The sequence below is a fragment of the Priapulus caudatus genome, unplaced genomic scaffold (assembly GCF_000485595.1).
Source record: "Priapulus caudatus unplaced genomic scaffold, Priapulus_caudatus-5.0.1 Scaffold6980, whole genome shotgun sequence".
Classification (NCBI taxonomy): domain Eukaryota; kingdom Metazoa; phylum Priapulida; class Priapulimorpha; order Priapulimorphida; family Priapulidae; genus Priapulus; species Priapulus caudatus.
Window position 1 is genome coordinate 1368 of NW_014584041.1, and position 3093 is coordinate 4460.

General features: G+C 46.4%; 1 protein-coding gene across 1 annotated transcript; it reads left to right on the top strand.

Moving 5' to 3' along the window:
* Positions 1 to 1062: 1062 nt before the first annotated feature.
* LOC106820108 (zinc finger protein 862-like) lies at positions 1063 to 2124 on the top strand. Its single transcript, XM_014824662.1, has one exon. It carries the CDS (start codon positions 1063 to 1065, stop codon positions 2122 to 2124), a length of 1062 nt encoding a protein of 353 aa, XP_014680148.1.
* Positions 2125 to 3093: the final 969 nt, after the last annotated feature.

Genomic DNA, 3093 nt, shown 5'->3' on the forward strand with positions numbered 1-3093 from the left:
TGGAAGCGGAGAGTGAAGAGAAGAGAGTGGAATAAAGGAGAGAAGATCGAGAGCAAGGGACGCGAGAGAGAGAAAGCGAGAGAGCAGAGGAAGAGATGGCAGAACGATTGAGAAGAGGAGACGAGAGGCCGGGCTGAGATGAGAAGGAGAGAGAGAGTTCTGAGAGAGAGAGTAGAGCAGAGAGAGAGAAGATTTGAAAGAGGAGAGGTAGAGAGACAGGAGAGAAAGAGAGTGAAGAGAGATGAGAGAAGCGAGAGAGAGTGATAGTGACGTGATGTGACGAGAGAGAGAGCAGTGAGGGAGAGACGAGACGAGAGACGATTGAGAGAGCGAATGAACGAGCGCTAGAGAGAAAGAGAGACAGCGAGAGAGAGACGAGGGACGTGCGAGCAGCGAAGGAGAGCGAGGGAGGAGAAGACAGAGGGAGAGATTGGGAAAGAGATAGAGGGACGAGGGACTGTCAAGAGCGCGCACGACTATCATGCAGAGGAATGAGCAGCTTGAGGTGTTTCATATGGGCTGTGTCTCCACGGGATAAAAACTACAGATATGTGTGGTGTGTGTTAAGGGTATGGCGAGAGGATAGCTGAGTGTGTACGCAGAAGAGGTGAGTCATAACGGTCGGCGATGTGTAGATTGTGTGTAGCCTTGGATTGATGCTGGACGAGAGTGAGCTGGTAGCTGCGGATGCCGCTGGATTGAACTTGTGTGTTGGGTGGGCGGGGGTGGGGGCGAGAGAAGAGGGAGGAGGGATGAGTGAAGAGGGGGTTGGGTGAACGGTTGTCGGAGAGAGTGTGTGTGTGTGCGAGATTGATCAGTTGAGGGGGGGGGTGAAGTCGACGTAGTAATGGGTCGTCCGTGACTGAAGACGAAATCATCTACCTTCGTCATGCTTGTGACGGCTCGGTATACAATGAGTTTGTGGCAGTTGTGGGAGTTGTTACTGCTGATGCCAAGTCTATCACTGAGGCCATCCTTCACTCACTGTCAGAGAGATTACAAGTGGATAGAGCTTCCATTAGCCAAAAGCTGGTAGGTTTTGGTTCCGATGGCGCAGCGGTGATGTTGGGGAAGAAAGGAGGAGTGGCTTCTCGGCTGAAAGAGCTCAGTCCAGCCCTACAAGCAGTGCACTGCACTGCCCATAGGCTTGAGCTGGCATTCAAAGATGCAGTCAAGAATGTCGCTCTCTGCAATACTGTCAACTCGCTACTGCTCAACTTGTATCTCTTCTACAAGAACAGCTCCAAGAACAGAAGCTCACTGAAAGAGGCAGCAGATGCCGTGGGAGTCCCACAGCTATTCCCAACCAGGGTTGGAGGGACACGGTGGTTACCTCACCTGCAACGTGCTCTGGAGAATTTCCTGAGGGGATACCATGCCATCACAACTCAACTGCATCAGCTTCAAGCACAACCAGGAGTAACAACAGATGCCAGAGCGAAGGCCAAAGGGTACTTGAAGCAGCTGCAACGGAAGGATGTGGTTCTCTTTGCACACTTTATGCTGGATGTTGTGACGGTCCTCTCAAAGGTGTCACTGACAGCACAGCGATCACAGTCCACTGTCGCTGATGTGGTTGCATCTATAGACATGTCATTAACAACCCTCAAGAAATACAGGAGCAAGAAATCATCACCACGTCTGCAAAACTTCGATGACACTTTCAATAGTGGGGAATTTGAGTTGACAGGGAGTGACAACATTGAAGCAGGACTGGTGCAGTTGGTAGATGGCCTAGAGAGCTCTTTGCTTGGCAGATTCGATGACATGAATGATGAAGTGCTGGCAGCAATGCAGATCCTCAGCTTCACATTCTGGCCACAAGAACATGAAGCTGATGAGGACTTTGGGGATGAAGCAGTGCAGACTCTTCGCCACCACTTTGAAGCAGTGCTGAAGGATGCTGGGGTAGTCGTCGACGCTCTTGGTGTAGAGTGGGACTTACTCAAGGCAAGAATGTATGCCAAGAAGAACAAGAAGGACCATCCGTGGGCCACCACCATCCCTGAACTCAAGGAGGAGTTACCCAATATCTGCGCACTGATGGACCTACTGCTGAGTATTCCAGCCAGCTCAGCAGAAGCAGAGCGCGGGTTCAGCCGCCTTAAGTTGGTGAAGAGCTGAGCTCTCTCACGCACCTTCCCTCAAGGAGCAAAGTGTCAGCCGACTCCTATTCTACATCATTGCATTCCGGATCAAGTGTTACACAATTTAACCCTAATAATGAGCCGTCAACCTGTGTATACTATCGGGAAAACTCGATCACGGGAGGCAGAAATGTGCGAAAAGAGAAGCCAGCTGAGGCAGGAACTCTGATGGGCGTGACTCCATGTCAGAAATAAAATCTGGAATTCTATAGAAAGTTCAAGATGAAAGTCAAGCGACATTTGAATGATTGAAAGACATATTTATTGACTTTTACATGACATGTCGATGAGAGTTCATGACTACTGTAAAGATAAAGATACTATGCATGAGAATTATGAAGCTTTTTAATATTTGAGAACTTATTTAACTCAGTCAGGTTTTGTTATTTCTATTTGTATGTTGTCGTAAATTAGTTATGTTAGCGAATATTGCCAAACACATCTACACATGAGTGTAGGATAAAATGAGTATGGCGCCAGCCTGAAAATCAATTTTTGGCACTCTGATATCATAGCTCAAGTGGCCGCGGCGGCCACCCTGAAAAAAAATTAAGAGTCGAGCCATGACTGTAGTTGCTTGAATAGTACTCAAAATTACACAGAACATAGCTATAGTACATGTTTATATGTGCTCAATATACTGCCAAATTACAGAAAACCATAGTAAGAACAATGTGTTTGAAATAATGTATCTAGAAATTTTATAAAAATGTAGACTCAAATCAGTATGCGAGATATTAAGATAATATAGCAGAGTTAATAATAAGGAGTAATGACACAAGGTTTTAACAGCGTTTGCCATAGTTCAACTGTAAATATATCAATATGTGAATGAACTATTAAAAGACGACCGGTTTTTTCGTCCTATTGAATTCTCCCTTAAATCATATGACAATCCGAATTAAATTTATGCCTAAATCGTTAATGTTCTTATCAAAGATAGGTT